This window comes from Musca vetustissima, unplaced genomic scaffold, assembly GCF_032173495.1.
Source record: "Musca vetustissima isolate MV318-11 ecotype Yass unplaced genomic scaffold, APGP_CSIRO_Mvet_v1 utg704, whole genome shotgun sequence".
NCBI lineage: Eukaryota > Metazoa > Arthropoda > Insecta > Diptera > Muscidae > Musca > Musca vetustissima.
In genome coordinates this window covers 1686987-1698775 of record NW_026876336.1, presented here as the reverse complement: position 1 = coordinate 1698775, position 11789 = coordinate 1686987, and the positions used below count along the sequence as shown (strand labels likewise).

Sequence of the window (11789 nt, the reverse complement as noted above, 5' to 3'; positions counted from 1 at the left end):
AATGTACAATAAAAGAGGTTCACATTGAAGAATACTTTCAAACCAAATATTTTGACATGGGTTAAACCATGATGCAATAATAAGGTGATGTATCAAAACAAAACCTTTGTTTTTGTCTCGATTATCTGTCAAATTTTTCTATATAATATTTCAAATGGTTGGCAACACTGCACATCTAATTCAAGTAGAAATTACCCACTTTGACAGTTAATCAAGACATCAGCTGCGCTAAATGGACTACCTATTCATTGTGCCATGGGTTAAATTATTTTTGGGGGCGATTTTTCTATATTATGTGTAATATATGTTCCTACAAATGTACGCAAAGATTTTCTTTGATTAAAAAAAATAATTTTATTGAATATTAAGTTATAGTATTATTTGAATATACTGGTATAGTATTCCTCTTCTAGATCATACAAGTCCATTGCCATCTCATCACGTAATTTCATCAATTTTTTATCGCAATCCCTTTGTGTGGCGCGAAATAGCTGCGAGTTGTTTGCAATAGCCTCATTAACGGAATGGAAATCGTTTAAAATCAAGTACTGTTTAATATCTGAAACCAGTTTCATAAGCGATTCGCCAGCACGCACTGAAAATATCCGTTTACTATTATCAATATTTCACTTCTTTTTCATCTAACATTACCTATGTTGGCTGCACGGACTTGCATTTCATACGTATCCTGCTCACATTGTGTGGTTTTCGATATTTGCGAGTCGCCTTCACCTCTGGCCAGTTTAATAATTTCTGAAAAATAAAACGTTTAGTTGAGCAACGCCCATCTCTGCATTATGGATTGTTCTTCAGTTGTTCTATTGACATTAGCAGCAAAATGGCGACGGCAACAGCTGATTGCTACCACGTCAGTCAGACAGTCAGAGAACTTTACAAAGAGAGATTTCGTGAAAAGAAGTTTGGTGGCAGTATTTACTTTAAAAAAGGAAAGAACTTAGAAAAGAAATTCGGTGATTTGATAATTGGATTATTAGCGATTTTCTACGAAGATGGGTCTACTTATTTCAAATCTCCTGAACAACTTCCTAAGCAAGCAAAATGTGCGTATTCTGATGGTTGGTTTGGACGGCGCTGGTAAAACCACAATTCTGTACAAGCTCAAAATAGGCGAAGTCATCTCAACGATTCCCACAATAGGTTTCAATGTTGAGACTGTAGAATACAAGAATATTTGTTTCACAGTTTGGGATATCGGCGGACAAAAGAAAATAAGGAACTTGTGGAATCATTATTACCCCAACACATCGGCGGTCATTTTCGTTGTTGACTCGTCCGACGTACAGCGAATGGACGACGTAAAAGAAGAATTGCATGGGATGATGTCCAATGAGGTACTGGCTAATTCAGTGCTCTTGGTCTTTGCGAACAAGCAAGACTTACCAAATGCCCTGAGCTGTGCGGACCTTACGAAGCGACTGGAATTGCACACATTGAAGCAGGATTGGCATGTTCATGCCACAACGGCTACCACAGGCAAAGGTCTCTACGAAGGCTTGGATTACTTGAGGGACATGTTGGAGAAGAAGTAAATCATTATTCAATCCGAATTCATCTGATGGACATTCGTATATGTATTTTTTAAGTTAATTTTAAATGTAAACGCAAACATGATTAATAAATAAGCCTCTGTATAATCGATATTTATAAAAAACTGTGTCTTTGCTATCAAAACTGTAAAATAGGGATGTGAAAAGTGACACGCCCTTCTTTGACAACAATACAATTAATGGACATTCTCAGGGACAAAAGGAGCACACAAGTTTATATCAATCTTATATTAGTGTAGGTAGATAGCATCCTTTGATCAATCGAACATCTGGGTACATGTGTACAACTTGTCACTGTCTTACCTTCATAGTTTTCCAACATGCTTTTCACGTCATCTTTCAGTCGCACTTGATAGGATTTCAATAACGCTTCCTTCGACTGGGGCAATGCACGGTTTGGATTCATCTTTCCCTATTTCCGCCTCTAAGTGGAACTTATTTTGAATCAACAAATTAGACTTCTGTGCCGGCGGCCGATACTGACTGCCCCTAAATTGTTTGCAAACTTGTTAATGAGACCCCATTCCAAGGTTTGAGAAAAACATTGCTTCTTCATACGCGACATTCCAAGTAAAATGGTAGCCCTAAAATACATGTCTTAATTTTTGACGCCATTTCAGATCATTTTTTTATTTACATTTGGGCACTTCTTGAGCATGTCGTCATATAAAAAAAATGTCTACATTTCATTGTGAAGTTTGATATAGGATATAAGTGCTCTTTTGTTCTTTGTCAACCGGAAGAGAAGAATAGCATTCCAGTTAAATTGATAACACATCAAAAACAGATGATCTGAAAATAGAGATTTGAAGTGCGATGCATTGAACCACAAAAAATTGGCCTTTTTCGATCTGTTCTAGTGAGTTTTTGTTTTGTTGCAAGTCAATTTGGTTAGTTTGGTTGGTGACTTCTTCAAATTTATCGTTCTATTAAGTTGCGTTTGTTTCAGCGTATTTGCGGGAATAAATAATGGCTGCACGTCGTGACATTGCTCCGTTTCTACAACGTTTAAGGGCTTTTCTTTTGGGCGTAAGTTGAAATCGGCATTAATGTGGCAGTTGTGTGTTTAGTTATGTAAGAAAGGTATTCCAGTGAGACAGATTCAATGTATTTGTATTTTTGGTTTATTTGCAGCGGGAACACACAGTTGCGCTACGCTTCGAAGATGGTCTGGCCGATCGCACCCAACCACCACCAGAAATTCCTTATCCCGTACTGAGGTCCGATTGCTACTATCACGGCCGAGATCCACGCCGTCTGGTAGCACCTCCAGTTGACTTGGTAAAGGAACAGTTGAAAATCGCTGGTGATACTAAACCGGCTGCTGCCAGTCGTTTGCCTACACCTGGACAAGTTTATAAATGGGATTAACTTAGATAAATAAAATGTGGTCACAGATTATTGTTAAAACTACGATGGTTAAATAATAGATTTTCAAAATTAATTCCCTTTATTTGTTATCTTCGAAAATGGACATTTAGAACGGAGTTGGACAAGAGCTTCAGAATATGCTCTTTATTTGTTATCTTCGAAAATTGATACATCGATTGATGACGGACATGGATATTACTTAATGTCTTCTTTTGAATCCCATCTGCCAACCGTTTTTTCGATTTTAACACTATGCTAATTGTAGGCTCAACGCATTCCCCAAGAGGTAGTAGTTCGAAGGACTGAATTATTCTGGTAAGAAAGGCCTTAATTTCCAACATTGCAAAACGTTGGCCAATACAATTTCTTGGTCCTGCTGAAAAGGGCACAAATACAAAGTTATTTTCGGGCATACCACGATCTGGCATAAATCTTTGGGGGTCAGTAAAGTATTCAGGATCGTTTTGCATGGTCATAATGCCGATTAATATATTCGTTCCTTTAGGAATCAATTGATTATCTACGAAATAGAAATAAGAATAGTAACAAGTTAACCGAACATTTTTTTTCAAATGGAATCATAGATATTTATAGTAGTTATGAAGGGATGGATATGATATTTATAATTTATATAATGTAATTATGATAATCACCTATATATAGATCTGCGATTGTTTGACGACCAATAAACGGTACTGGCGGATACATACGAAGCGATTCTTTTATAACTTTGTCCATATAGTGTAAGTTCGTCAATTTATTATAAGTTAGAGGCTCGTCGACATTTGATCCAATAACACGTATCAATTCCTCATTTAGTTTTTGTTGATCGTCTTCATTTCGTGATATGGCATACAATGTGAATCCGAGACCGCTTTTGGTGGTATCATGACCTTCGAACATAAACGTATCGACCTCTTCTCGAATATCTTTGTCAGACAGTGGCCGGCCATCAACTTTGGCGGATAGAAGTATGTCCAATAAAGCCATGCTTTTCTTTTTGCCATAGAAAACATTTGAAACTGCGCAAACGCACATCGGGATTAATTCAATTCATCTGAATTGTAAAACATAACATACCGCCTTCAGAAATGGCATTGCCTGTCGCAGTATCCATTTCGTCAATTTTGGACTGCCTTCTTTCTCTTATAATAGTTTCAGTGAAACTGTGAAGATTTTTCATAACGCTTTGGTATTTTGCATACAAATTGGGTTGGAATATTCTGAACATAACTTCTGATCTATATGCAATTTTGACAAAACGTTCCGTAAAAATATTTTGCATCCTGAAGATAAAGGTTAGTTAGTGACTAATGCATTCGCAATTTGAATTCTACTTACTCGATTAAATTCCGAACGTATTCACAGTGTTCATGAGTCTGGGCGTTTATCTTTACACCCATTGCCGTCTCGCATATAACATCTAATGTGGCCAATCCTATATAGTGTTCAATGTCGAAGGCATACTTCTGCTCATCGCATGCAATACTATGCGGGCTTATAGTTGGGTCCACGGCATGGTGACTTATTTTTTTGACACATACTGAGGCCTGTTGATCAAAAACATGAATAAAGTTATCTAATATTTGAAAATGAAATGCTGGTGTAATTGCTCGACGTCGCGACCGCCACTTTGGCTGGTTGCTTGTTGTTAGGAGTCCATCACCCAGCCATTGATTTAAAAGGGAGTACATGCGATTCTTTTTTATTTCCGTTGGGTGACTTAAAATAGCCTGTATATACTTTGCATCGCTCACAAAGAGAGCATGTATATGAAATATCCACGACTTTACAACTCGTCCATATTTCCCAGACATATGAAATCCTAATTTCAGAAGTTCTGTAGAGGAAAAACAGAACTTAAGTTTCTTAGTGGATGATAGCTCATAGTGAGTTTAGGCTATACCATCTGGTTTCGTGTTAAAATATAGCCATACAGCCCCTACAATAGGAAGGTTAGGTGGCCCAGGAATGTCCTGTAAAATTCTATTTATTCTTCTTTTCCAAATGTAGTCGATGGTGATGAGAATAGACAAAGTACATAAAATACCGAGGAACATTTTTTAGTCTCTACTCAACAAACAAAGGCTAAGAAACAACTGTTCGTGTTATAAATTGATTCTGATAATTAGAAATATACGTTTGAAAATACGCGGGCCGCTAAAACAGGTTGTGGTCGACCGTTAAGTGCAAAGTAATAATAAATTGTATAGTATGAAATTAGAACTTATATTTTTATATAATAATTGACGTAGCTAAATATGCCTACAATAATAATGTGTGCTTAGTTGCTGAACAATGCCACAGTGCAGTTGGATTCCATTGATAATAAAATGTTTATTTTTATATGTATGTGGAATTTGTATTTGTGCGAATATTATTGTGATAGGTGTATCGGTTAGCCGTTATACGCCGCACCTAGGGACATGACCGTTGCTCTGTCGTTGGATGATAATAATTGTTTAATGCTATCAAATGAGAGCTAACTGGTTCTACAAATGACTTGTCTGTTTTCAATATAGGTTATATCACAACTCATGCACAGAATGTAACTATTTTGTAAATTCCCCCAGTGTAAGGTAAGTTAGATATGCATAAATGCTGATGATTGATTGATACATTATTTCAAGAAGTAAAAAACGTCGTTTATACGCTCAACCATGAGGTCGATATTTAAAATACTTGTAATCGCGTATTAACTTAATATCTATCGCGTCAGTGCCATGGTAATTTTTGACACCCCATGAGAAAGAAATTACAAACAATTCGGATAAAAAATATTCCCATACTCCCCAAAATACCGAAAATTGGGAGGTACCGTTATAAGGGGACTATCGCAAAGAGTAGACCATTACTGATAACTTTTGGAGAAAGAAATGTTACGCAATGAGAGCCCAAAGTACCGAATTACCATACATGAAAAACGTGACCATACTCATTAAATTACCGAAAAAATGTACCAATTTAGAAAATTTTCTATAGGAAGATTTGATAAAAATATTCAACATTTTCGGAAGGAAGATTTGATACCCTATAAAAACTCAAAATACCAAATTACATCCAATTACGTTGAAAAATTTTATTTATTTATTTTTTTTTTCAATTTGCTTGCTTCTAAACCGGACAGCTACGATAGTGTTTATTGTGAATATGGATAAAGGATTAAGAAAGGAAATAGATATGCGGATGTTTATTCTAAATGTGTTTTATTCAAATTTTAAATGCTGCGTTTTCTTAGTCCTAAATTTATACCAGTAGCCGAGCGCAAAATCATATTCATTTGAGGCACTACATCTGGGCCAAGTGGCAGGAGCTCAAAGTGTCGTAGTAGAATCGATATAGTTGTCTTCATTTCTAAAAGAGCAAACTTTTGACCAATACAATTACGAGGTCCGGCCGAAAATGGCGTGTAAGCAAATGGATTGTGCTTTTCAGCTAGATTGCTGTAGAATCGCTCTGGAATAAACGCGTCGGGATTTGGAAATAAATCTGGATCTCTCGCTAGAGCATATACCAATAATGTCACTGTACTGTTGGCTGGTATAATTTGTCCATCTGTGATTGTGTTACATTAAATTACATTCAAACACACGGCTTCAAGTACCTGTATACATACCTACTTGAACGTCCCTGTCGGTATACCGTGCAATAATTGGCACTGATGGATATAACCGTAAAGATTCCTTAATAACTGCCTCCAAATACTTTAAATCGTGCAGTTCTCTCATTGTTATTCTCCGTTCTACATCTTCTCCTACGACATCGGATATTTCCTGTAGGACTTTCTGTTGTATTTGCGGGTGACGCGATAACAGATATAAGCAGTATGAAATGCCACTGGTCGTTGTGTCGTGACCCTCAAACATAAATGTATCGACTTCTTCCCTTATTTCATCGTGCGTCAAATGACACCCATTGATATGAGATTGTAAGAGGACATCCAGAAAAGTCATCCGTTTTTTTTGTCCAATATCATCCACGAAATCGGCTGCGAAACGGGAAATCCAATTAAAAAAGCTTGTATGCGGAAGTCGCGACATGTTTGTGTGTTGCATTTTCCAATGTACTCACCAAGCAATTAACGCACACACATGTACTCACCGGATGACATTGGTTCTGCCTTGCGAATAGATCCAGTTTTCAGTTGACTTTTTCTATCAGCTATTACCTTGTCGGTGAATTCATGCATGATTTGTATGCTCTTTCGAAGTTTCAGATATGATGGGAAAGCTGTCAATAGAAATCCAAGTTGGAAATACTGAACTGGTTTCATGGCCCTGGTGGCAATCACATTTGTTGCACTTTAAAGTTGGAAAACATTCAATTATAGGACCAATTTCGGCTTGTGGGTGTTTAAACTTACTCTTTTACTGCCTTGGCGTAGGGAAACTCGGGGTGAGCCTGAGCATTGACCTTAACACCCATAGCCGTTTCGGTAATAATGTCGAGAGCAGTAAGACATATAACTGGAAACATGTCAAGTGCCGTCTTTCCATCAGCTACAGAATAAAGGCGTTTAACCAAAACACGACTTTGCTGGTCGAATACCTCAATGAATTGTTCTAGAATTTTAAAGTGGTAGGTGGGTGTCAACATTTTTCTTCGAGCATGCCATTTTGCGCCTGAACTAAGCAACAGGCCATCACCTAGCCAGGGCGAAAGCATGTCGTAAATAAAGGCTTTCGATATGAAGGCCTGACTACTTAAAACTGTTTCAAAATATTTCACATCTTTAGTGACTAGCATAAGTTCATTGAAAAGCCACACACGAAAGACTTTACCATATTTATTACCCAAGGATGCAAAAAGATTGAAAACATCTGGAAAGCAGTAACACAAATTATTTCCTCTAATTTCTCGTTCAAAAATTACTTACTTGATGTATTATTTCCTAATGCTACCCACGAATCTCCAATAATGGGTACAATTGGCCATGGACCTGCAATACCGGACATCCTAAGAACATGATTCCGTCGATGTTTTATTAAATAATCCCACACCGCGAGACACACAAGACAGGCGACTACAACAAGCGTTAACATTCTGTCGCTCTATTTAAAGTATGATCTAAGCGAATATGTAATTGATGCGTTCGATTTTGTTTTCAAACTGAATTCATTGTTTCAAATATCAGTAAGTACGAAGCATTCGATAGCGAAGCATTTTGTAGCAAAAAAACATTATTAAGTAAATTTTACAATCAATGAAGTTGACCTCGTTGAAACAAATTAAAAACATCCTATTAAACACACTATGTTAAATAACTTGACTTATATACAGAAACTGATAAGTGATTGGTTCCCTTGAATACGTGAGACGAGTAAAGTATATATATATATATATATATGATCGCGAGGAAACAAATTTTCTAACGGATAAATAATATATATATATATATAGTGAGTCCTACTTACACCTATATAGACGGACGCGTGTTTTTCCCTTGACACAGTAACATATTTTTATTTAAAACAACAAAGCTTCCATGTTAACAATTAATTATGGCATTATACTTAACAGTGTTCTTAACAAACGAGGGGGAAATTGAAAACGACAGCCTATGTTAGTAATGCTAGTGTGTAACATTGTAACATGTTGTGTTTAGATACGGAAAATTTCGATCGTTTGTTTGTTTCTCGTTCGGTAAACGAGTTTTTCCAATACTGGATTTCCTCAAAACAACTCTTTCGACAATGTTTTTACGCTGTTTTTACGTTGATAATTAAATTGCACTAGTTCATTGTCATGCCAGAACATTGAGCCATTTATTTTTGAAATAAATATATATTTTTGTTTGCATATTAGGTGTTTGTGTAATCTCTTGGCTTCAAGCCAACATTTATACCAGTTGCTAAACGTAGAATTAAGTTCATTACCGGCACCACCTTTTCTCCCAAAGGTAAAAGTTCATAGTGCCGCAGCATTTTGCTTATGGTGCTCTTCATCTCAAGAACTGCAAACTTCTGGCCAATGCAGTTGCGCGGTCCAGCAGAGAACGGTACGTACGAAAATGGATTACATTTTCCGAACCTTCAATGAAAAATCGATCAGGTTCGAATGAATCGGGATTGGGAAAGTAGTCAGGGTCTCGACATGCTGCATATATTAAAATATTGACGTGCACATTTGCCGGTATAGTTTGGTTATCTGCAAAGTCAGGTTAATCAAAGTAAGCTATATGTAATAGTTCCACGAAAGAGAATGAAACATGGCAGTACTTAGTGTAACATAATTTTCGGTAATACGACCAATCATTGGAACAGGTGGGTAATTGCGCAAGCTTTCTTTTATAACTGCATCCAAATATTTAAGCTCCTGTTTGTCCTTATCGCAGACAATTACTTCGATAATTTCCATAAAGACCTTTTGCTGGACGTGTGGATGATGTGCCAAGAGGTATAGGGTATGGGAGATGCCACTGATTGTTGTGTCATCTCTATGTGGTAAGTGCTCCATTTATAAGATTCCTCGAGGGCAGCTCTACGTTCAACGATAACTTTATCGGTAAACTCCTGCATCGTTTTAATGCCCTTCATAATTTTGCAATACGATTTGATGGCAAATATCTTATAGGGCAAGTCAAAACATTGTGTAGGCCTCACGAAGCGTGTCCCTATAATATCGGCAACACTATTGGAAGGACGTTTTTTTAACAAGTTTTGCTAGCATACCATTTATCTTACCTCAACAATGCCTTGGCATAGGGGAATTCGGGATTTTCTTGAGCATTGATTTATACGCCCATTGCAGTCTCAGCAATTATATCGAGGGCCGTTAGGCAGATTATCGGAAACATATTCAGCGCCGTTTTTCCAACGGCCTTCTCCCGCAACTTTTTAACTAATACGCTACTTTGCTGATCAAATACTTCCACGAATTCTTCCAAAATTTTAAAATGAAAAGTTGGCGCAATAATTTTTCGTCTAGAATGCACTTTGAGCCACTGCTGTGTAGCAAGCCATCGCTAAGCCAGCTCCCTAACAGAGCATAGAGTCTATTCTTCTTAGTAACCTGTTGACAGCTAAGAATGCTTTCAAAAATTTTTGCGTCTCGCACAAAAAGTGCAGCTTCACCAAACACCCAAAGTTTAAAGACTTTTCCATATTCACTGTATAATCGGTTCAACAAATCAAAAACATCTGTGATTTGGACGGCACGATGTATTATTTGATATTAAAGAACTGGGTTTCAGAATCGTATTCAGTTTGCTAAGGCCATAAATTGTTGGCAGAAATAGGCATTTAACTCACTGGATATATCGTTAATCCAAGCTATTAATACGTTGCCGATAAAGGGTAAATATCTGGGACCGTTAATGCCAGATTTTCTGTATAAATCTTCAAAACGTTTTCGATAGAAATAATCACATAGCAATAGGCACGTAAACAACCCCACTATCACTTCAATTATCATTCTGACAAATTTGTGGCACAACCGTTCAATGTTTTGTCCGATCGAAGATTGTTTATATTCTCGAGTGGCTCCCGTCCCGTTTAATGCGAAATGTTTGCAACGGTGTTATTGTTATCAAATGGAACGATATGCAGACACAGGTCTTATCATTTCCAATAAAGATATGTTTATTATATTGACAGTAAAGCGAAACCTACATTTCTATTTGATAATATGGTTATTAATAGAATGTAATGTAATGGTTATTAATACAATGTAATATTTTATTGGCGTGGTCAAAAACTCCAACCTTATTGCTGGAATCATATTGGTGAAATACTATTTGAATTTGAATAACTTTTTAGCGAATTTTTAATTCTTATTCCCTTTATTCACATGAACCGATCCGTGTTTTATTTTGCGATTCGAAATTCAGCACAGATAATGAGTTTAAAAATAAGTCTACTCTGCAGATAATATTGGACTGTTTTCCTTTATATAGATTAGATTTCATTGGTGCCACGTTGAATTGTGGATAATTTTAGACGATCGACGCAAGAGGGATACCAAAGGTGTTATGTTATAAACAACGTGGACGAAGTCCAACATGAGCTCCAGTCTTTGAACGCAATACTATTGTTGTCAGTCGTTCCACCTCAGGTCCCAGCGGTAGCAATTCAAAATGAAGCAGCATTTTCGAGATCGTCGCTTTCATTTCCAGCATAGCAAAACGTTGACCAATACAATTGCGAGGTCCTGCAGAGAATGGAGTGTACACGAAAGGGTTGATGTGCGAAATAGAATCCCCTAGGAAGCGTTCAGGCTTAAAGACATCAGGTTGGGGGTAATAATCCGGATTACGCATAATCAAAGAAAACGACAAAACCACATTTGTTTTAGCGGGTAAAACGACATCACCTGAAAAAGGTGAAATAGACAGGCGCTAATTGCAATTGTGTATCAGAGGAACACTACCTAGTTGCACATCCTCTGTAATTTCTCGTCCAACAGCTGGTACGGGGGGAAATAATCTCAACGATTCCTTGATTACACACTCTAGGTATTTCATGTCTTGTAAGTCTCGATATGACAAGGCTTTATCGGGATCATTTCCAGCTATTTGCGTAATTTCTTCAAATAAACGAGCCTGTACATCCTCATGCCTAGCAATAAGATATAGGGCAAAGGATATGCCGCTAGTGGTGGTATCGTGTCCCTCGAACATAAACGTGTCTACCTCTTCACGGATGTCTTCATTGGTCAGTGGTTCGCCGTCGATGGTCGACTGTAGAAGTATGTCGAGAAAAGCCATGCGTTGTTTGCAACCATATTCCAGGTCTTCAGCAGCAATTTCGACTACGCAATGCAATTGAAAAGGGTGGTATTTGTTTCAGTTTAGTAATGGACTTACCTTTGTTAGTTCCCCTACTTATTGATTTTTCTAAAGCATCTCGACGC

At 37.2% G+C, this 11789-nt stretch overlaps 5 protein-coding genes across 5 annotated transcripts; 2 read left to right on the top strand and 3 right to left on the bottom strand.

Annotated features, from left to right (window-relative positions):
* Positions 1 to 375: 375 nt before the first annotated feature.
* On the bottom strand, positions 376 to 1975 carry LOC133338876 (mediator of RNA polymerase II transcription subunit 22). The gene is made up of 3 exons (XM_061546999.1): positions 1872 to 1975; positions 652 to 753; positions 376 to 595 (listed from the first exon to the last, which is right to left on the bottom strand). Exons 1-3 carry the CDS (start codon positions 1972 to 1974, stop codon positions 378 to 380), a joined length of 423 nt encoding a protein of 140 aa, XP_061402983.1. The 5' UTR covers position 1975; the 3' UTR covers positions 376 to 377.
* LOC133338875 (ADP-ribosylation factor 1-like) lies at positions 980 to 1676 on the top strand. Its single transcript, XM_061546997.1, has one exon. The coding sequence runs from the start codon at positions 1011 to 1013 to the stop codon at positions 1548 to 1550; it is 540 nt and encodes a 179-aa protein (XP_061402981.1). The 5' UTR covers positions 980 to 1010; the 3' UTR covers positions 1551 to 1676.
* Positions 1976 to 2507: 532 nt separating the features above from the next.
* Positions 2508 to 2955, top strand: LOC133338897 (uncharacterized). The gene is made up of 2 exons (XM_061547024.1): positions 2508 to 2597; positions 2703 to 2955. The coding sequence occupies exons 1-2, from the start codon at positions 2538 to 2540 to the stop codon at positions 2937 to 2939; spliced, it is 297 nt and encodes a 98-aa protein (XP_061403008.1). The 5' UTR covers positions 2508 to 2537; the 3' UTR covers positions 2940 to 2955.
* A 70-nt stretch (positions 2956 to 3025) lies between these two features.
* Positions 3026 to 4756, bottom strand: LOC133320896 (cytochrome P450 4d2-like). Its single transcript, XM_061530007.1, has 5 exons — positions 4454 to 4756; positions 4281 to 4411; positions 4020 to 4225; positions 3593 to 3961; positions 3026 to 3459 (listed from the first exon to the last, which is right to left on the bottom strand). The coding sequence occupies exons 1-5, from the start codon at positions 4754 to 4756 to the stop codon at positions 3026 to 3028; spliced, it is 1443 nt and encodes a 480-aa protein (XP_061385991.1).
* Positions 4757 to 6156: 1400 nt separating this feature from the next.
* On the bottom strand, positions 6157 to 11655 carry LOC133320895 (probable cytochrome P450 4d14). The gene is given in 6 exon segments (XM_061530006.1): positions 6157 to 6494; positions 6556 to 6927; positions 7041 to 7240; positions 7303 to 7759; positions 7816 to 7962; positions 10929 to 11655. Coding segments are annotated over 6 exon segments (2229 nt in total). The 5' UTR covers positions 11644 to 11655.
* Positions 11656 to 11789: the final 134 nt, after the last annotated feature.

Bases quoted from the DNA above. Each gene is read 5' to 3' on its own strand.
- LOC133338875 (XM_061546997.1), top strand. From the start codon at position 1,011: ATGGGTCTACTTATTTCAAATCTCCTGAACAACTTCCTAAGCAAGCAA.
- LOC133338876 (XM_061546999.1), bottom strand. From the start codon at position 1,974: ATGAATCCAAACCGTGCATTGCCCCAGTCGAAGGAAGCGTTATTGAAA. The intron at 754-1,871 runs GTAAGACAGTGA...TTTATTTTTCAG, and splicing joins CATGTTGGAAAACTATGAAG to AAATTATTAAACTGGCCAGA. The intron at 596-651 runs GTAATGTTAGAT...GGATATTTTCAG, and splicing joins AGTCCGTGCAGCCAACATAG to TGCGTGCTGGCGAATCGCTT.
- LOC133338897 (XM_061547024.1), top strand. From the start codon at position 2,538: ATGGCTGCACGTCGTGACATTGCTCCGTTTCTACAACGTTTAAGGGCT. The intron at 2,598-2,702 runs GTAAGTTGAAAT...GTTTATTTGCAG, and splicing joins TAAGGGCTTTTCTTTTGGGC to CGGGAACACACAGTTGCGCT.
- LOC133320896 (XM_061530007.1), bottom strand. From the start codon at position 4,756: ATGTCTGGGAAATATGGACGAGTTGTAAAGTCGTGGATATTTCATATA. The intron at 3,962-4,019 runs GTATGTTATGTT...GCGTTTGCGCAG, and splicing joins CAATGCCATTTCTGAAGGCG to TTTCAAATGTTTTCTATGGC. The intron at 3,460-3,592 runs GTGATTATCATA...TCTATTTCGTAG, and splicing joins AATCGCAGATCTATATATAG to ATAATCAATTGATTCCTAAA.